Genomic DNA, 20701 nt, shown 5'->3' on the forward strand with positions numbered 1-20701 from the left:
AGCGCGTTACCTAACGCCGTCGCCACTAGCAACGCGTCATCTGATCCACCCTCCCGTCGGGGCTAAGTCGCCCCTAATGAGCCAGCACCCGACCACACGTCCCATCTCGCCTAAAGAAACTGCGGTAATGATTCTCACGCACGTGTGCGCGATCGACTTGCCTGGAGTTTATATATATATATATATATATATATATATATATATATATATATATATATATATATATATATATATATATATATATATATCACCATAATATACCGGGTACTCCAATGCTGGAACCACGACGCCAGAGCTCAACTGCTCCCCTGTAAAGGGTGCACCTCCTTATGAGCAGCAGTGCTGAGGAAAAGCCTCCCTGCTTCGATACCAATATATCGCAAAGTCGCAAAGCGACCATGCTCCTTCTGTGCAGTAAAGAAGCGGGTACGCAGCGTACCGGTATCAACGCGTTCGACAAGCTAGATTGCACGATAAATAAAGCAAATCCAGCGTGCGTACGGTGAGAATCTCTGCGGTGTAAGGCAACGAGCTCAGCATTGCAGTGAAGCCCGCACTCGTCTCCCTCCCTCACACTCTCTCTCTCTTCACTGTGTCCTTGCGTTTTTGTTCTTTTTTCTTTCGTTTTTACGCCGCTGTTTCCTAGCTTAATTCGGTGGATGTAGTCAGCCTCATTTCCTCAGTTCTCATTTCGATCTTGTTACATTTTACGTGTTAACCCATTAGGGACCAGTTTCTTTATTTTTTTGCTATCTTCAAATAAATGTCATATCTTAACTTACATTTATACTAATAATTCACATGCAAAGAATTATTACTTTTGCCTAATTAGTTTTTGAAATATAGCCCGTGACCATATGGTCACACTGGGCCCTTACACTACAGCAAAATACGCGAAGTTAAAAACATTTATTTCAAGCCATGAAACATCACAAAAAACATACATAGCGAACAGTCAAGCACTTATTTAGTGTGATATGGTTTAACTCATGGAATAAACATGCCGACGTCATACTTTGTGCATTGTGTGTGCACCGCGCTGTTGCAATTATCTCATGCACACCTCCACCTCTTGCCATTAGGTATTGGTGCAACAAAGTGGGCCACTTGGTCATACCGTGTACCAGTCAGGACATCACCAGTCTTTGGTATTCTGCGTTGAGCAGGTCCTCTGGGCTTATTGTCCCATCGCATCGGGTAGCTTTGTGCAATTTGCCTGCGGAATTCCACCTTCGTGACGTTTAACTCTGTGCTACGAATTAGCGCCCAAGCGTTGCTGATAGACACATCACAAAGTGATGTGAAAATCGGCCACCACCACTTTTTGCCACGGATTGCAATCCTATAGGTGCCTGCATTTGCATCCATCTGGTCCGTACCTCCTATATATCTTGTACTTAGCAAGATTGACTCGCTTGATTGACGCAAGATTGACCCACCTTGATTCGCTTCTTCTTAACATACGAGTACTTGCCCTATCGAGTATGGCGTTGTCAAAAAGATCGAACGACTCAACAGGTGAAAAGTCCCTGTAAGCAGCAAAGTTTGGATCGGGAAATATGCCAAGGCTTGTCTGGAGATCACCCTTCGTCCACTTAGAAGCAGTGGATAATTTTGCCGGAATGGCCGCATCAACTAAAGAAGAAGAAACCTCTGATATTCTGTCACCTTGCTCGCCGGGGTCGTCATCGTCCGAGTCGCATCCAGCAATGCGGCGTCCGTCAGAGAAAAGTTTCAGCACCGGCTAATGGCTACCACCTGCTTAAAATGTCAATGAGCCCACCTGAGTCTGCATCGGCCGAGTTTTCATCCGAATAGGTGCTAGCCTCTGGCGGCTCGATATAAATCACTGACAAGTCGTCATGTTCCTCTACGAATGCTTCACTATTTCTTCCAACATCAACCTATTCAGACAATAAAATAAGAAATAACCACTCCGAGAACGCGCCAACAGCCGTGCACGAGATGAGAATGCAGTTATAAAAAATAAAAAGTTAGGTAGCCTAGAAGCCCAGCGTGACCATATGGTAACGCGCAAGATAACGCGCTCGTTCATGGATAAATCAAACATTAATCTTTCACAAATGGTCATCGAAGGTCACATATTCAAAGAGCAATACGGAGGTAAGGATATCTGACTATTGCTTAAACAAGTAGTAAAAAAAAAACACACTTGCCCCTTGGAGCGATGCATGGCAACGCTACTCGCAGAGCAACACTTTTTCCTGCTTTTGCGAGGGGCTCCCACAAAACGACTGACAGCTGCTACCACTTGGTATCTATAAAGGGAACTCTAATCTGTCAAACAGCACGTCAAAGGCGAGTTTAGTGCCGTTTTGTTAATCTTAATTAATTGAAATCCACTGTGCAGACTAACGTGACCATATGGTCACGCTGGTCTTTATTGGGTTAAAGTGCACATGTGCCTTGTTTATAGGGATGAGTGCCCTTTTTCTTTAATTGCATCAAGCGAGCCGGGACCTTCCAATATCAAGTTGCACAAAACAATTTCGTCTCAAGACAATGAAGACGGCAGCCGCTTTAGAGAGACCCTAGCTCTGATTTAATACGGGAGTGGGAGACAGAAAAGTTGAATCGCACGTTTATTTGTTTTTGTTTTTCTTGTTTTGTTGTTGTGTTTTCCCCTCGGACAACGAGCGCCATCTGCCGCGACTATCAAGGATTCGAACGGCAGAAAGGGTTATCACACTATCGGCTCCGATGACGAGCGAAAACTTCTAAAATGAGAACAGCTGCCACATTAGCAATTTCGAGCGAGCCAAACAATGGCGTTACCGTTTCGTTTCCTGCAGTATACGTAACTAAGCGTTTTTTAAGTGACGTGCGCACGGTTACAACAACAGCAAGCTGTTCCCTAAAAAGAAGAACGATACAATAGCGCTCCTCAGTGGCAAAAAAAAAGTTGCATACTAATAGCAACATGCATTCTTCATATCGCACGGTACCGGACGCGACAAATCGCATTTAGTAGTCAGGCATGTGGGTGATCTCTTTAACTACGCCTAGAAGCGGCTTTCCGACGCGCGAGCAAGCGCAAGTGAATACTTAAATTTAATTACTAGCGTTTCATTCGTGTCCAAATTTGGCATTTCCTGGCTTAACATCCATAACTGTCCGACATTTCCTCATCGTAGCAACAACACAGCTGCAACCTGTCGGAAAGACACCTCACTATTAAGTAAGACTTGCGGCCTCCGAGACCTAAATGCCGATTTTGTTGCCTGGTCGCGGAGACTACCGCCACCTGGCGGTCTTCCGCCTCACGCGCACTGTTCCGCATTCGCTTTTCGCCACAGGATGGCGCCATCGTGTATCGGCAATATATTTCTTTCTTTTTTTCAACGCTAAAGAGCTGATGCGCTGTTAAGAACTGCACAAAACTTATTTATCGAGTAGCGTTTCAAGTACAATCAGAAACGCTTTAGCAATTACAATTCTTATTTCGGTTCTTCCGTCTACACAAGATTCTTTTAAAACAAAGAAATAATGGAGTGGAGGGCCAGTAGAAGAAAGCGCAGCAGTAAGAGAATTTTAGAAAGAATCAAGTCATCAGTTTAAGGGTCTGCCAGTCAACACAATAGTGGGGTCCCTATGGAGCCAGTTCGACGGAATCTATAACACCAACACTAAGTGTGCTACATTTATTTTGCAACATCCAAGTCGGTTTCAGTAATGTCGCCACAGAGACTGCAATGCTGATCTCTTCTTTCGCTGCCAGTGCAGGTGGTGTGACGCCACAAAAGTAATGTGGTTGTCATGTACTTCTCGATAAGACGAAAAGACGCTAGTTTTGTAAAAATCATTTATCGCAACTCTTTTTTTTTTTCAGTTCAGTTTATTTCCAACACAATGTTGGAAATTGCCAAAGCTTTCCAAATGACTGTGCCGAGATGGCTTCACACCTCCCATCGTTGCACATTCTCATACAGCTAGAGTGATCACTAGAACTGCAAATATCCTCACTTTAGCACATACACATATCCACAGGTATAGCAGACGAAGTTTATTCAAGAAACAAAACAAGGCTGTAATTTCTAAATGCTGCACGTTAAACCAAGCTCTTCCCATAATGTGATAATGTAGGAATGATATGAATAATGAAGCAGTCACTTCAAATCTCAGGATAACATCAACTTGATTTTATTTCTTGATGCATCCAGTGAGTAACTTGAGGCAATCAACATTCAAACTACACTTATCTAAAGGATCCACAAAAATAAAGTAAGAACATCTTTACACCATCCCCCACTCATAATGACCAGACAAGGCAACTTTATTTATTCCACGTTTCCTCCAGACTAATCAGCAAGAAGGTAACCAATTTTTAAGAACGTTCAGCAACAGTAGTCTTCACGGCTTGGTGAATAATTCCACTTGGTGCACTTAATTGTGTAGCTCAGCTCAAACAAATTTCAGTAGGCCGAGATCTACGACTAGCGCAGGGCTTCTAGGAAGTAATGAACCTTTCAAAACCAAATTCTATGAAGAAATGTGCCTGCTTCATGCCTTTCTGACTCTTATCACAGCAGTACACGTGAGCATGTTCAGGCAAAGTGTAAGTTAATGTAACAAAGGAAACGCTGAAGTAACACATCAAATGGCATGGTACATTTCTCTCTCGTTCAGTGTTTTCATGTGTGTCAGTGCGTCCATTTCAGTCTTTCTCGAGGCCCACGGGATTTCCCAACAAACCTTTCGTTGCCTCACAGATTCATCATCATTTTGCTTAGGATGCTGTTCGGTAATGTCAGCATGTTTTTCTTCTTTCATGAAGGAAGGAGCCTTATTTTCTGCACGAGTCACAAGGTAGAAAAGAAGGCAACAGGACAGGATTCCTTGTGAATTGTGCGCAAAATAAGGTTTCTTCTTTGGCGAAAGAATGTTCTACAAATGTGCCCAAGCAGCTACTCTGTTACAGCTTTATCGTCTAAGGCTTCACTCTTAGTCACATTTTCATGCATCAGTACCTTCACAAATCATTTTTGCGTTCTCTGTGACAAGTGTACAATTGCGTCTTTATATGTGGAATAGCATCGATAACTCATTTGAATGGTTAAACAGACCCTTCATGAGTAAAGTTGTCATTGTTGTCTTCTAGACATCACAGCCACCTTTGTCATGCATTATAGCACACTTCCCAACTTTAGATTTGCCAAGCATTGACAGTCACCAATATAATCAAGACACTGTTAAGGCACTTAGCAGCCGCAACCAGAATGAAATAAGTCAGTATTTAACCTAAGACGAATCAGTATACCCTCCTCTTAATGCATGTTCAACCGATGAAATATTGAAATACTGCAGAAATCTGCATGGTGTACATTGTTCTAACAAGGTGCTTCGCACACTGGTTATACATCAAAGTTCTCCTGGGCTCAAACTTTGAGAGTAAGAAATAAAAGCATTTCCTGCTCAATATGATGACATTTGTAGCCTTTGAAGGGACTACCACCCGTGGAGCACGATAGTGGTTCAAGCTGTGATATGCGCACCAGGAGTGCCAAGCTGGCCAGAGCTGGAAAGCAGCTTCACCAAAAGAGCCACCAAGTCCCAGTTGTTCAATGTGTTCTTGGTGTTATTTAGGAAGTACATCTCTGCAGTACATATGCAGCGCAGCTTGCATTGTCCTGCCAGCACACAGTGACCGTACGAGGCTTTGTATGGTTGAAGCAGCACCTCCTAAAAATCCCTGATGCATTCTCCAAATTACACCCATGCATTGCCAAAGCCTGGCTTCACAAGTCAACATGTTCACTATGTTTACAAACTCTTACTTGTTACTAACAATATGTAAGCCATGCAGACAAACGTTTGTGTACACCAGCATACAGTAAAAGCGTGTTAATTCGAACCGCAAGGGGAAGCCGCTTCAGTTCGAATTAACGAAAGTTCGAACTAACGAAAGTGAAGGAGAGCAACAGTACACTGCGATTTGGAAGCAGTAGGGCATGTCAGAAATTTGGCGTGTCAGAAAAAGATGGCGTGTGCCGCGGACACACGCCATCTTGAAGTCGAAGCTCTGGGTCCGACTGTGCCACACTACCGATGTCCACCGAAACGAACGTTAGCCGAGGCTTAACACCATCACAATGAATCGCGATGGCCGATACCTCCTAAGCTGAAAACAGACGTGCACAACCGATGAAGACTGCCGAGACAAAGACGCTGAACATGTGAAGGTGGCGAAGGCCCTGATTCGTTGGTTCTTGATTGCAAGCGCAGCTGCGACGTACTTGATTCGCTGTGTTACGATGGCGCTTGCCGTGCCATCTCCGCGCAACATTAGCAGCTGTACAAGATTTGCAAAGCCTCCGAGATTCGCAACGGGCATGAAGTCTCGGAGGTTACGTAGAATGGAGAGGCGGCAGCTGCCGCTGCCTTCTGGCTGACCCCGCGTCGGTTAGATTTTTTTCCGATTTTGCCTTCTCTCGCCGTTCTCTCCGTTTCGGAGGCAATACAGCCTTGTGTGTAGGCAGTAGGCGCGTTTCTCTGGCCGTGTGCCAGGCGAGCGTAGTTCGAATTATCCGTGAGGGAACCTTCTCGCGTTCGAATTAACGGACTTTTTTATACATACACTTCTGTGGAGCTTGGCCGGACCAAATCGTACAGTTCGAATTATCCATAAATTCGAATTATTGAAGTTCAAATTAACGAGCTTTCACTGTACTATAGTAGCAGGGTACAATGTCTAAGGGTCTTCATGGTTTAATTAAACGCGGTTGAGGCATATCACAGCCCTACGGATTCTTTGCATTCTTTTTCATTGTTTACAGTGTACTTACATTTGTAAATATGCAAGGCACGAAATGACAGTAACAGTGCAAGGCCAGAAGGAAAGAGAGCTTGAGGCATGAGCAGGTGTGGTGAGGAGGATTCTGCTCATGTGTGTCAACAAGCATAAAAATACTACACACACTCACTTATTCTTAACATATAAGATAGTGAGAGCTTCCCCGCAGTGTTAATATATTCGCATAACCGGGCCGAATCGCGGAGCGTTGAACTGATGCTGAAAAGAAAATGCTCAAGCAGCTACACTTCGTCTTGAGTCTCCTACTTATTTCAGGCTTGCCAGTCATACGCTCACCTTACCCTTGTCCTGTGTTCCCTACATTGACATACGATGACATTCCTTTGAAATGGAGTTCAGTGTGACACAAGCCAACTAACAAGAGCCTTCTGACAATGGGCTCCAACATGACCTTCAACCCACAACAATGGAGAAATTAAGTGTTTTGTCCAACACAGCTCATTGCGTTTCAGAGAAGACATCTTTCAGCTGCTAGAAGAAACACTAATTGTGCAATCAAAATAAGATGGATGATACAAGGCTTTAATATGGCATTGCAGCCCTGTTCAGGTGTATCATACTAAGTTCACTATGATCATATAAGTTACGAAACAGCATGCTACTTTAGCAGCCACTCACTCATTTCCCGAACATGGATGATGAGTCTTGCAACGTACGAAAGGTACTCATCCTGCAAATACAAACATTGTTACATGACTGAGAATGAAGACATTATTCCATGACATCGAGGGGCACTACTTAAACAGGACAAGGCTCAAAACTGGTCAATGCTGACAATGCCTCAAGGCAAGTTTCCCAGGCCCAACAGTGGCTAATGGCTAAACATAACGTAAACATGCAAGATTAGCGTTATAAGGCATTCCACAAAATAATAATCTAAAAAATATAAAATCTTACTTCCGAAAAAGATGTATCCCAATGAGAAACACTGTGCTCGTGCACACAACAAAAGTGTTAGCATTCTTAGAGTACTTCATACACTTTCCGGGGGCACACTATATATCTACATTTGTATGTATGTGTGTTTGTATGTGACCGTTTTCCCGCCTACCTGGATCACTGGATAGTCCATGGTCAAATGGATAGCACGTCGTGCTTCTGTGATGAGGGAACAGGGTTCAAAGCCAACCATCGGACCAACTAGGGTCACTGAGTATGTGGCAATGTGTACATACGTGCTGCGCTTCAACGAAGCTCTTTCACACCGACAAGGCTTGCTATAGATGCAGGATTGGGTAGGCACTGCTGTTCGAAGAAACTCTATGACGCCAACTTGGAGTACAGGGTATACGCCACTCGGTCTGCGCTGGTCTTCAATGAACCTCCTTGATGCCAACTTGCGTCACTGGGTGTGTGGCAGTAGGTGTGTGCCGCTGCTCAATGAATGTCTTTGACACCAACTTGGGTAACTAGGTATTTGCCACAGAGAATGTGCTGCCCTACAATGACCAAAAAAGATGCCTTAAAGGGACACTAAAGGCAAATATTAGGTAAAGCTAAAGTGATCGAATAATGCTCGAGAATCTATAAGGTGTCAATATTATCCCGAACAGAGCCCTAATAACGAGAAACTGAAGTAAATGCAGGACATGATTATAGACTCCCCCGAAACATTCAAGTACTTATCCGATGACGAAAGCACTCCTCGGTCAAATTCTGCCACTGGTACTCAACCACTCGGTGCAAAAAACATCCTTGTATTGTATCACAAGACGAAGTAAAATGCTACTTGTTCAGCTCTATTTCATTTTTAGAAAAAAAGACTCATTGAAATTACCCTTGACAATGACGCAGGTGGTCGAAACATATTGTTTTCGCTCGACTCCGCGCGGCCCATGCTTTCGCGTTTCAGTGGTTTCATTACGACGCAGTGCTGCACTGGTTTTGCTGGCTTGCGAAACTTTCACAAAGTGCAAGTAGCAGAGAATTCAATTTCGATGTGATGTCGCGGATGCCCGAACAGTCTACACCACTTGACCAAAAAGCAGCTGCAGCAACGAATTCACCGCTCTGTCTTTGCTCAGTAGCGCCATCTGTCCGGCACCGTTTTACTCACCGACAGCAGCAAAGGGTGGTGATGGTGTGTGCATCACCACTCCCCCATTTAGGAGGCGGGAGATTTGAATTTTGAAAAAGGTATTCAGACCATTCAGATAAAATTTTCTCGTAAGCTAAGTCTTTTCTAGGTACGAAATAAACATTGCAAGGTTTCTGGAATGGTATTTAAACAGACCACGTCGACTTTATTTGCCTTTAGTGTCCCTTTACATTTCTTCGATGCTGAGCGGAATAAAACCCACATCACAAGGGTTCCTCCAGGACAGCAACCCAACGCGTTAGCAAGCTGCACCACAAATGCAGTGGGTATGTGCTGCTTTTCAATGAAGGCCTCGCACACCAGCTCTAGTGAGCTGCGTCATGAATGCAGTGGGTATGCAACACTCTTCAATGAACCTCGGATTAACTTGGGTCACTGAGTGTGTTTTAATGAGTATGTGTCACTGAACGTGTGGCAAGCATGGAAACAATTCTCAGCATTCGCAGGCACCGGCGCACCAGGCTCCTTGCCAAGGAGGCCACACGTGCTCTTCTCAGCAGTGCCATTAGATGGCGCAGCGCCTCCATAAATAAACATAAGAGAGGAGCTGAGTTGCCAGATGATATGTTTGTCAGCATTTGCACACACCAGAGCACCACACATTTTGAAGGCCACGTGCAGACTTCATGGCAGCAGCACTATACGGCACCTAGTGTTCGTTCTTAAGGGACTGCGAAAGAGGAATCCCGCTGCAGTACACACCTCATACATAACTCATTTCAACAGTAGCAATGCAATGGGTCAATATACTGATTCACCGCTAAATGCCTTACGGTCAACAGTCACTGCGAGATGGGTTCGGCCAAATTTTGTTACCCAAGTGCCCCAATACAGCCTAACACAAATTTCGGACACATCAGGGGTATTCTGTAAGTCTCCACCTAGTGCACTGTCCATTTCAGCTGCTGTTGAAATGCTGATTGGCTGGGCATTTTACGCCAGCAAGAAAGAGACAGGCGCAACCAACCAGTGTCGTTCTCACTGGTACAGCTCTAGCTAACAAGCAGCAACCAAAATGGACAGTCCACTGGGTGGACACTTACAGAATACCCCATCTGTTCGTCAGACAGGTGTAGTCAATCAGTTTTCCAATGTTTTACAATATTATGGGAGACAAAGCTCCTACCTTGAATTTCATATTCGTCCCAGCAGTCCCGCACTGATAGTGGAATGACCACATGATGCAACTATTTACATTGTGCACCTGTTTCAGACATGTGTCACTGCTGCCGTTATTTTGGCTGCATGTCAAAGGCCGAAGACGCGAGACGCCGTAGTGAGACGAGTATATGTGTCGTGTGCTCTAATTCAGTATTTTTTTTTTTGTGCTCCACCAAACTGCTGTACTGGATGTGTTGCAGTTCTTAAAAACACCCGTCAGATTCATGAGCGCTGCAATAACACGACATTCGCATGTTGCACTTGAAACCTGCAGTTGCAAAGCTGCACTTTTAAAAGTGGCTCTAAAGCTTCTCGAAGCCACAATGACCCCCTCTACGCCCATCGATGTCGCCTTAATCTTAAAACTAAGATTACATTACCCGATTACGCCTTCGATCCACTCACCTTGGATCTAGCCTTTTGAAATACGTGGTTCTCCATTTCCGTGGCGCTTCGAAAGGTCGGGTTCGCCGCTTGACGAATGGCTTCTTCACTGAACGGAAGAAAAAGAGCAAGAAAAAAACAAGCCATAAGTAGTTACAACCGCGCTCACTGTCACTGCAACACCGGAGCCTGAATGATTCATGATAAAAAACAAAGGAGGCAGCATAGACTCGAGTGGCAGTACAAACGTAGTTCGGCGACGGCATTCGTTTGCTTGTGAATGCCGTCCTGAGGGGTATTCACCTCCTAAGGTGAGCGCGTATGCGTTAAATAATGCATTTAGCAGAACGTTTCGACAGAGGTAAAACAATCAAGGGTTGTGACTTCGCTTCGCGACACAACGGACGTTAGATCATCGACGACAAACACGCATAACTTCACGGTTTTCCTTGTTTACAAGAAAAAAATGCACCGATGCAACCAAGTGCCGCTCCCAGCGATGCCGAAACGGTGCCGATTACAGTGTGACTGCACGTAAAAATCACTCGCACGAGTACAGTGATGGAGTGCGAAACGCTGATAGTTTGAGAAGTGTTTACTTACATTTTGCCCCTGACATTTTGTCGAAACGGTTGGGTACGCCAACTCTGATCGCCTTGCGCGTTGTCCGCCATTTCTAACCTTTAAATGCATCCGTGGCGCCCCCTTGGCCGAAAGAGCAGTTGTTGCATAAAGCGCACAACCAGAAAAATAACAACATGCAGCTTTCGTTGCACGTTGTGAATTCACACCCACTCTCCACGAGCAGTCTACCTAAAATAATACGTTTGAGTGACAGCACGTGGACGCTTCACGGTGGAACGCACGTACACTTCACAATTTTGCCGTGGTTTGTGCTCGACGGAGGCTAAAAACTGGGGCCTTGAGAAACCGAAATATTCCATTGGACGAGCAAAACATAGCAAGTTAAGCGACGTCAAATGATATAGCAACACTCTATTCAACCGACCACGCCGATCTGTCAAACAAACTATTTCCTTCCTACTTTCCTTACAGCTCATGTCCTTGTTTTAGCACCTACAAGCTGTATGCAGCTACTATTTTTACAACTTTTCTTGGCAAGTCTTGAATTCAAAATAAAAAATAAACGAGAAACTGATAACTGATATACAACCGTTATTATGCGCTACTCTGCTGAACTCTGTCACCGGAGGGTCACAATCAACCAACCTTTCTTTTCCCAATGAATATAGACAAGCAGGTGTGTACAATAACAATGACTCTTTATTGGTACAAGACAAGCAAATGAAACGAATGAGAAGCGCAAGAAATCTACAGTGTCTTTAGTCGAACTTGCTAGGCAGAATCAGCACCAAGGCGCCCTACGAGGACTTCTGCCCGGCCCTCTTCAGGGCGGCTTTCTCCCTCTGCTTCTGGGACATGTTGAGGTCCTGCCTCTCATCCTCAGTCAGGTTGGACAAGACCTTCGTGATAACTCCCGTTCCCGCCGTAACCCGGCCTTCCCGGAAAGTGAAACGCTGCCCCTGTTCCAGTGCCATGGGCTTGTGCAATCTGACTTCCAGCTTGGCGTCTTCTCCGGGCATGACCATGTCGCGGCCTTCGAAGAACACTCTGGCCGCGCAGTCGAAGGTCCTGGAGTACATCGTGGACTGGTAGTACTTGATAATGGGCTTTTCTCTGCCACCCTCCTCCTTTTTCAATACGTAAACCTGCGCTTCGAAGTGGTCGTGTTGATTTATGGTGCCCGGCTTGCACAGGGCCATGCCCCTTCGGATCTCGTCTCTCTTGACGCCCCTCACAAGGGCGCCCAGTTGGTCACCGGCTTGTGCTTCCTCCAAGATCTTGTGGTACGTCTCGATACCCGTAACGGCCGTCTTGAAGTACTTGTTGTAGCCCAGAATCTCGCACTCCATGCCTTTCTTTAGGGTGCCGCGCTCAAGCCGACCCGTCACTACCGTTCCACGGCCGGGGATGGAGTGGACGGACTCAATGGGGAGCAGGAAAGGCTTGTCCAGATCGCGCGCGGGCGTCGGTATATGATTGTCCACGGTCTCGAGAAGCTTGATTACGGCGTCCCTGCCCAGTTCCGGCTCCTTGCCCTCGAGAGCGTAGAGGGCAGAGCCGGTGACGACGGGCACGCCGTCCCCATTGAAGCCGTACTCTGTAAGGAGCTCGCGAAGCTCCATCTCCACCAACTCCAACATCTCCTTGTCGGCGGCGTCGGCCTTGTTCAAGAAGACCACGATGTGCTCGATGCCGATCTGCTTGGCGAGGAGCAAGTGCTCCCTGGTCTGTGGCATGGCGCCGTCTGTCGCGGCCACCACCAGAATGGCGCCGTCCATCTGAGATGTGCCGGTAATCATGTTCTTGATGTAGTCGGCGTGACCGGGGCAGTCGGTGTGACTGTAGTGCCTATTCTTCGTGGCATACTCGACGTGCGCGACATTGATGGTGATACCGCGCGCTTGCTCCTCGGGTGCGTTGTCGATCTCCTCGTACTTCTTTGCGGCCGCCAGTTTCTCATCGGCAAGCACCTTCGTTATGGCTGCCGTGAGCGTAGTTTTACCGTGGTCGACGTGACCAATTGTGCCAATGTTGCAATGCGGCTTCTCCCTCTGGAACACCTTTTTCGCTGTTGCGGGCGTCGGTGTAGCCAAGAAGCGCTGTGCGATCCATAATCGGGAGGCGCAAGGTGCCGAACACTGCTTGCTTGCCAGAGTTCTGAACGTTACGTGGGTGCTGCCCACCAACCGATGAAGGATAGTGCTAGCCATGGCTCAGGCACTAAGTTGTCGCTAACAATCCTAAGCAAGGAAGCGCGACGAAGCTTCAAGGAGAACCAGTGAAAAAGATCGTGTCCGTTTCACCTCCACAGTTAACCACGCCGCACCGCCATCACAAACGCGAGTCTTTGCGAAGCCGGAAGCGGAAATGCAGAAAGCTGGTCAAGCCAGCTGTAACAAGAATTTTTGTTGTTGTACCAGGACAATTAAATAAATGAATTCATTTATCTGGGTTATATAAAATTTGTTTAGAACAATAGGCGAACGGGGCTTTTTTTTCTAAGAAGTTGTTTTAGCTTTCGTAAATAATTAAAATGAAACTGAGGCAACTGTGGTTAAAAACAGTGCTTTCAGAACGAGGTGAGCTGGCAACGCGTGCACCATTTAAAAATGGACTCCGGCCGCAGTGCGAGCGCGCCGGACAACGTGCGGGAAATAAATTTCTCGGAGTTGATGAATTTGCTTATAGGACCGAACAAACGAGTTAAGGAGAACGTTGTGTTTCCCCCAGGGCTATTTCCACACAAGATCAAAACGAAGGATGAATTGCGCGTGGAAGCCGTCTTTGAAAGCTGCGCCTTCAAGACCGGAATCAGCTGTGTTCTCGGTTAGCGTGTTTCTTTACAACGTGCTTTCTCTTACTCTTTCGTCACTTAAAAGAAAAATTGACCGCTTTAAATAAAACTCGGTGTGATCGCTCGTTCTCTTTGAGTGACGCGCACTGACGAATACGCTTGGCGGTATGAAACAGTGACCTTGAATCACTTTCGTTTTCTAATGACTGAAAGCCTTGATGAACCACGCTACAGCCGCCGAACGTTTACTCGGTACTTTTGATAATCACCTCCTGATGTTCTTGTATACTACATTCCGAGGGCAACATCTTTATTACAACAATGAAAGTGGCTGTCCCCATGTTGAGTTGTCATGAGAAATGGCCGAGTTGATTGTAATACATTGTTTTCTCTAATGTTAGCACGTTTCGCGGCTTACGGTAATAATTTGTTGTGTTCAGGTGGTGCATTCGGAGCAGCGCTCGGACTTTTCTCTGCGAGCGTGGACCCAAATGTCACCGGCGGTGCTGTGGACCCTTCCAAGATGACAGTGCGGCAGGTTTTCACCGACATGAAGTCGAAATCCGTGTCTTACGCCAAGAACTTTGCCATCGTTGGTGCCATGTTCGCTGCCATAGAGTGCACCATTGAGTCGGTAAGCGCAGTGGTTTCGGCGGTATGCTTTGGCTGGTGCGTCTGTGTTTATTTCTGTGCGCATTTAAGAACGTTCCACTCGTACCTTTGTTGTAAAGGAACATCCGGCGATGCGTTTTACGCTGCTTACATTCCGAATTTTTTATGCATTACCAGATCTCTGTACTTGTCGTGTTCGCGTAGTCTGCCAGCAATAACACTGAGCCAAGCATATGTCAGTTAAAAACGTCGTTAACTCAATGTAAAAGCGTACACCTACAGGGCTTTCAGCAAGCTTTCTGAAAGGATTCATGCTGTAAGTGTTTGGGTTGTGGAGAACAAACTACACTTCATTTGAATCGTCATTGTTGACTTTTTCATTTGCAAACCCTCAATGCATCATTTCCAGTTCACTGAAGCTACTTGGGTGGTTCATACTCTTCCGTAATAGAACATGATAAATTTAATCCCTGTTGCATTTATGCAGTCATTGCAACTGCTCAGTTTTAATCCCTACTCTGTAGTCATTGGGAACGATTTTGGAATCGAATTTCCATGCCAACTTGTTCTTACTTTCCTATAATCATGCACATGTGTTAGATGTTTGCCATAATGGCTGCACTCAAGTGCATATTGTATAAGTAATATCATAAGAAGCCAACAAACACTGACACCAAGAACACCATAGCGGAAATTACTTGTGCTTAATAAATGAAATAAAGAAACGATAAATAAATGGAAATGAAAGTGGATGAAAAAACAACTTACGTCTGATGCCCTCAGGTAGCATGTGTGGGTTTATTGACCGGTTGCCTTCTCCCAAAAAGATCACATTCTTGTGATGCCTGCGGCGGAAAGGATGTTCCAGATCTGCCACCAAGGTTTGTGAGTGGTGGCGCCGGCTAACACTCCCAAGGTTCTACTAGGAAACATAAATACCCAAAAAAGTGGGTGGGGAAACGGCACCACGGTAGCTCAATTGATAGGGCATCGCACACATTATGCAAAGGTTGTGGGATCGTTCCCCACCTGCGGCAAGTTGCTTTTTCAACTACTTTCATTTCCATTAATTTTTCATTTCTTTATTTCATTTATTAAGCACAAGTAATTACCCAAATGTCCTTGTTGTGAGTGTTTGTTGGCTTCTTATGATATGACTAATAAAAATCAGGCCCCTCGGTTAACCCCCTTTCTTCTCAATTATTGTAAAAGTAAGCAGTTTATAGAGATTAATCTGGCCGAGTCATCCATGACTGTCTCCTGTGGTCGCTCATCACATCACGACTAGAAATAATATTATTTTCATCTGTTAAAGGGCATTCGTAACCGTAGCCATTCACTATGTCTATGATTCCAAATCCAAACAAATATTTGGTTGACCATTTGAACCGAGACATGTGAGCACATATTTATAACAAGCCACATGCACATTTGTATTTTTGCTGAGAGGATCATTTTACAAGTAGTTGCAGGCATTTTTCTTCAAGTATGTTGTATCTTGTGCTTGGATGTGCTCTCCTATGCTGCACATAAAATTGGCACTAAATTTCAGATGGCCTAATAGCTACTGAGACTGTAATCATGGATATCAAAAAGTTATCAGTGTCACTCTGTTAAACATTCTTCAAGGCCTTATGGCATAACGAAATGTCACAAAAAAATGTAGTAATTTGGAAGTTTTCTGCATCATCTCGAGGAGCAAAAACACAAAATGCCTACACATGTGATTGTTGAGGGGTTCATACTGTTCACAAAGTTACTTAATGTATATATCTATAAGGTGCACATGTGTTTTCTCTTTTCTTCAGCATCGTGCAAAGACAGACTGGAAAAATGGCACCATGGCTGGTGCGTTAACTGGAGGACTAATAGGATTTAGAGGTATGTGTGTTAATGTTTGCAGATTTTTATAGAAAGCAGCTACAAGTCTTCCAGCTTACGATGATGGATTGTGCCCCACTCCAGTGCCTTGATTTGGGAAATCTAATCACTTAGTGCAATGGCTACGGTGTTTGGCCGCTAAAAAGTTAGGTGACAGGTTCGAATTTCGGCCATGGCGGCCGCATTTAAATAGCAGAAAAACGCAAGAAACACTCGTGACATGCTCTTTTTTTTATGCATGTTGAGGAACTTGAAGTGGCCAGAATTAATCTAGAGCCCTCCACTGCAACGTCCCCCAAGAGCCGCTGTGTTGCTTTTGGCCATTATTTCATGTCGATCAGCTTCATCGAATCAAGTAACCTTGGTACAAAGTCCACACTCATCAAAAACAAGCAATTTGAGCTCATTCCAGTCAGGAGGGTAATGTGTAAAGGAGAAATGGACACCTAAAATTCTCCTTCTATCTTTTCTAAGATATATATATATATATATATATATATATATATATATATATATATATATATATATATATATATATATATATATATATATATATATATATATATATATATATATATATATATATAATGCACCAATCATTGAAAGCGGTTGATCTTGGCAGACATATTCCAGGCTACTCGTAGCTTTACCTGATGTATATGTTACTCAAATAGACTACAACTTCATTGTGGGCTTTCTTTAGCCAGTAATTCGTAATTCTTGTTCCTCATTGGAGGTCAGTTAGGAGTTTGGATGGCTGTGGCTTTGGAAATTGACTGCCTGGTCAGCAACACCGTATGCTTCAGATCTTTAAATTGGCCGTATCAGTACAACCAAGGTGTCTCTAATGAATCATCACTAAGAATAGTCAGCCAACAGGCCCCTATAACTTAGGGCTCATTCACACCGGTTACTCGAGGAGCTCGTGCGACTTGCGACTCAAGGCGACCAAAGTCCACATCGGCAAGTGTGACCTGCCTGTCACCTCACTGAAGTGTCTCACAAAAGATCCCGTTCACGTCTGCTCACAATGCCATCACCACGTAAAATAAGTGTCCACGTATACAGATGTACTGTTTCTGCGCGCCCGATTGGTTCATAATCTTTGCGACTGCAGTCGCACAACTGAAAATCTAGCAGTGATCGACTGACCCTAAACAGTTGCTTTTTGGCCAAAGCAACCATTTGAGACTGTTTGCAACTAACTCGATCGCGCAACCTCTGCAAGTCGCCGGTGTGAAAGCTCTTGGAACACTCTTGTGAAGCTTCGCCATCTTTGATGTCAATTGCTCAAATGGGCATACATCTGTGAAGCGTTTCTTTCAATGTGTTTCTTCTCCCACTTGTGTTGGCCAGTATCCTCTCTGTTCACTTCATGGCACACAGCAAAGATATTTATTTATTTATTGTCAAAAAACAACTCTGATGTCGCCCTTTTCTTCTACTTTTTTAATGCGGTGTGACACTGTGTGCACATGTGGAATGACTGTGGTGCGTGACTGCAAAGTTTTTTCCTTTTCAGTTGATTTTCACGATTTTTGGCCATTTATGTCAGCTAAAAAACGTTCAGCAATAACAGAAAGCAAATTCTCTAGAAGACTGGCCATTTGCAGCTTAAGCACCTTTGACCTGAAGCTGCTACAAAACCAATTTCTGAACGATTTGACAAAATAGCCTTCTTGCATGTTTTTGCGTCGAATGTGGATCGCAGTAACCAATAGTTTGCACCTTGCAGTATTTCTATGAACTGCAATATGCTCTATTTTACTCTTTTGCGTGGCCAAAGCTATGCAGGCAGTGTAATCATAGAAGTCTCATTTGCATTAATTGTTTTTGGTCGTAACACTTTCTATAGAATAACTACTTTATGTACTATTACAACTACTGTTCATGAATGCAAGGTTTTGTCAAATTGTCCATTATTTGTGCGCCTCTGTTATTCCAGTAAGCAACATGCTACCACATTTACTTGAATGTAGGTCGTTATTTTTTAAAGAAAACCTATGTACAAAAGTTGGGGATTGGCTTAGATTCAGAGAAGTGGTTTGACCGCAGCTGCCAAACACTTAACATCACTTCAAGGCCATAAGCTGGGGGAAACAAGGAAACAAATTTTTCAACTGTGCTGTGAAGCAGGTGGCTGTCATCGCACTGCAGAAAGATGAACGCGATTAGGTAGAAGAAGATGCTGCTGATTTGATCAGTCGGGAAGCAATGAGAGAGATTATGCTAGTGAAGGTGCGAAGGAGGCAGTAAACTTTCGAGGTGTTCTCGAAACAAGTTCAGACAGCTCTCTATTTCGACCTGTCAACAAGATGTAAAAGCACTCCATGTTCTTTTTTGCTGTCTGATGCTTTTCTGATTCAACTTGCATTCAAGCAAATTTTTTTTCGGGGGGGGGGGGGAGGAGGGGGGTCGTGGAATCTCTGCCTGCCTAGATTTGAGTAAATGTGTCATGTTTTGGTCACGAGCACAGGCCGTGTTCATTAGTCACAGAAATGTGTTGCTTTGTTCGTTCAGTAGTAAATAGGTTCAGATCTGCAATACCGTATATGTAATAAATACCTCATATTTTATGACTTAAGGATGCCAGACCTAATATTACATAAAATTATGTGACACATACCTATATCTTTCATGCGTGACACACAACATTTTTGTCACTGAGCAGCGGAAGTCTCTTTAGCCTTTGTAGTGTTGCTTGCTATGTATGAAATGACGTATTGGGTTAACCAATTCAGTGATTCAAACCACGCGGTAACAGGAAGGTTATCAGCTGACTGGGTGCCTATTGACTCTACATTGTGATGCCGTCTCCGGCCGTGTGTGCCAGCTTGTGTGTCTGGTCACCAGAGCTAGGCTGCATCGAGATTGGGTCAGTCATCCAGAGATAGACCATCTGAAAAGACCAAGTGATGACAGCTTCCTTTTCTCTGCAAGAGATTCAAGTTGTCCATGCAGGAAATACTCTGTATCCATGGCAAGCACAATTTTCTCGTGATCCTAGATGAGTGTTCTAAAGAAAAAGAAACTGCAGTTCAAATCTTCAAGTTATTTTTCTTAATCGCAAGTAAAAATGGTGCCAAGGGCACCATCTCGACCGATATGCTCGCAGCAATGAAGATGAAGTCATAATTGCCGACTTTTTTTTTTTTTCTTTGCAGCTGGTCTAAAGCCTGGTCTCCTGGGTGCTGCAGGCTTCGCGGCGTTTTCAACACTGATTGATTACTACCTGCGATGACACCTAGTCAAGCTAATGTGTACATACTATAGTAAATCTTATTCATCACATAATTCACCGTGCACTTGGTTCTTGTTTAGTAATAGTGTAATAGTGGCCAAAGCTCTGACGCTACCTGTGCAGCAGAGCATTGCGCCATTTTGTGTGTGTAGACATTACGTTCATTCGCTAGACGGTTTAGTACATCGAAATGAAGGGCATGTTGTGTGAAATGTGAAGGGACCTGATATCTATATTTATGCGGGACGGAGACTTGTCATGATAGCGATTATATGGCCGCACAAGGCGTATTCGCACCGTCAGCACTTCCGCTGCCACCGTCCTGCTGTCTCGCATGCAGGGGGTTGGAGGAGCTTCAGAGACACGGGAGTGCATTTGGCTGCATAAATGACAAAGCCAGTTGGATGCACCATCAGCGCTTTGCTCAATCAGATTCGTGGCAGAACCAGTATGGCATTCTGCCTTCCGTGGCTGTAATGGGCATTGTGCGCTTGCACACTACACTCACACTGGTGTTTTACTACGTTCTGAGCAGTAAATAAACATCAAGCTAACATTTAACTAACATAAGTTGGCGCTGAGTAACAACGCCAACGGTTTCCCATCGACTTCATCCCGTGCACCACCAAGGCAAGACACCTGAAATGCTTTGGCATTGCGAGATACCTGGTAGCTACTGAGGTGCTGTTCCTTCTACCCAGCAGCGTTTCCTTGCGTGCTGCGTCACTGCAACATGTCGCACCCACGTTTACTTAAAACACTGTTACAGAAGTTCAAGCACAATGATCAGCCATGCTATCGCTGCCACTGCTTCACCCTTTGAGCAAAACTGACAAATTTTTGTGTATGTGGACCTCATTGTCTCAGTGATACCGTGTTTTGTCCGACTTTAGTTCTCGAAAGCCATCGCAGAGGTGCCACGCAGCTTTGCTTGTGCTACTACCATAACAGGCCTACAAGGTGTTGTGCATGCAAATGGAACCCAAAGGAGGTCCAGGCCGTACCATACTGCATCTCTGCAGCAGAGATAAATCTCAGTTTTGTACATTCATACAGCATCTACTGGAATAATTGCCCTCGAGCCACGAACTCGATTCTTAAAAACCCCCACGG

The 20701-nt window shown here is 44.7% G+C and overlaps 3 protein-coding genes across 4 annotated transcripts in view; 1 reads left to right on the forward strand and 2 right to left on the reverse strand.

Annotated features, from left to right (window-relative positions):
• Positions 1–11275, reverse strand: part of LOC139056221 (mediator of RNA polymerase II transcription subunit 15-like) — a 142445-nt gene extending 131170 nt beyond the window's left edge. The window contains exons 1-3 of one of the 2 annotated variants that reach the window (XM_070534256.1): positions 11079–11275; positions 10497–10584; positions 7451–7502 (exon numbers count right to left, since the gene is read on the reverse strand). In XM_070534256.1, coding sequence (XP_070390357.1) covers positions 7451–7502; positions 10497–10584; positions 11079–11149 — 211 coding nt within the window. In that variant the 5' untranslated portion in view covers positions 11150–11275. The remainder of the gene's footprint in view (positions 1–7450; positions 7503–10496; positions 10585–11078) is intronic. The other variant, XM_070534257.1, reaches the window with a different exon arrangement.
• A 466-nt stretch (positions 11276–11741) lies between these two features.
• Positions 11742–13419, reverse strand: mEFTu1 (mitochondrial translation elongation factor Tu 1). Its single transcript, XM_070534260.1, has one exon. It carries the CDS (start codon positions 13268–13270, stop codon positions 11858–11860), a length of 1413 nt encoding a protein of 470 aa, XP_070390361.1. The 5' UTR covers positions 13271–13419; the 3' UTR covers positions 11742–11857.
• Positions 13420–13632: 213 nt separating this feature from the next.
• On the forward strand, positions 13633–19641 carry LOC139055590 (mitochondrial import inner membrane translocase subunit Tim22). Its single transcript, XM_070533109.1, has 4 exons — positions 13633–13886; positions 14295–14488; positions 16275–16347; positions 19512–19641. The coding sequence occupies exons 1-4, from the start codon at positions 13670–13672 to the stop codon at positions 19586–19588; spliced, it is 561 nt and encodes a 186-aa protein (XP_070389210.1). The 5' UTR covers positions 13633–13669; the 3' UTR covers positions 19589–19641.
• Positions 19642–20701: the final 1060 nt, after the last annotated feature.

The sequence above is a fragment of the Dermacentor albipictus genome, chromosome 2 (assembly GCF_038994185.2).
Source record: "Dermacentor albipictus isolate Rhodes 1998 colony chromosome 2, USDA_Dalb.pri_finalv2, whole genome shotgun sequence".
NCBI lineage: Eukaryota > Metazoa > Arthropoda > Arachnida > Ixodida > Ixodidae > Dermacentor > Dermacentor albipictus.